Genomic DNA, 1,012 nt, shown 5'->3' with positions numbered 1-1,012 from the left:
GGTCCTATGTGGCATCAAACGGTACACTCGACTCTGAAATAAGCCATAGAATCCAGTCGGGATGGAGAAATTGGAAAAATGCATCGGGAGTGCTATGCGACAATAAGATCAGCGCAATGGGGGCAAGGAAAGGTCTATAAAACTGTTGTGAGACCTGCAATGATGTACGGAGCAGAAGACTGGTCCATCAAAAAGGCTCAAAAGAAGAAATTAGAGCTAGCCGAGATGCAAATGTTGAGATGGATGTGTGGAGCGACGAGGCTTGATAGGATTAGAAACGAGAGGATTCGAGGAACAACTAAAGTGGTGGAAATATCGAAGATGAGGAGGGAAGATGATTATATAGGCAAGAGGGTTTTGGATATGGAGGTGGAGGGGAGAAGGAAGAGAGGAAGACCAGGGAGAAGATTGCAGTGGTATGGGCACGTGATGAGAAGGGAAGATGATTATATAGGCAAGAGGGTTTTGGATATGGAGGTGGAGGGGAGAAGGAAGACCAAGGAGAAGATGGAAGGATTGCGTGGATGGAGATATTAGAGAAAAAGGCCTTGTTGGAGACGAAGACCGAGGAGAGTGGATACGTGCTGTCAAAAATAGCGACCCCGTATAGATACGGGAAAAGCTACAGAAGAAGAAGATTAAAGTTAAGAATGCGATACGTTTGCGGAAGTCACTGAATACACGCGGAGGTAATAGCACGAGTCACGTGACTGTGGGAACAAAGCACAAAAAAAAAGCTTCGGTGGAGAGATTTTAAAGGCTATCACGTTCCCTTACATGTGGTGTAACGCCACCTAGGTTGGCCCTTCTGAAACGTCTCCCGACTTTTTTCTTCAAGCTTTTGCGAACAAACTAGCAACTGTTCCAGCGGATCAAAGCCTCCCCTAAACGCACGCACACAAACCCTATAAGACTGCCCGTGTTCGTCTGGCTTCATGGGAGCGATTAGTGTCAGACTGAGGTTTAGTGAGGGCCACAGAGACGCCGGTATTCATTAGTGATAAGCATGACA

General features: G+C 46.6%; 1 protein-coding gene across 1 annotated transcript; it reads left to right on the top strand.

The window, feature by feature from the left end:
* The first annotated feature begins 78 nt into the window (after positions 1-78).
* LOC106473195 lies at positions 79-537 on the top strand. Its single transcript, XM_013933876.1, has one exon. It carries the CDS (start codon positions 79-81, stop codon positions 535-537), a length of 459 nt encoding a protein of 152 aa, XP_013789330.1.
* The last annotated feature ends 475 nt before the right edge of the window (positions 538-1,012 follow it).

Source organism: Limulus polyphemus, unplaced genomic scaffold (assembly GCF_000517525.1).
Source record: "Limulus polyphemus unplaced genomic scaffold, Limulus_polyphemus-2.1.2 Scaffold5962, whole genome shotgun sequence".
NCBI lineage: Eukaryota > Metazoa > Arthropoda > Merostomata > Xiphosura > Limulidae > Limulus > Limulus polyphemus.
Note: the sequence above shows the minus strand (reverse complement) of the source record. Positions and strands in the feature narration are given on the sequence as shown.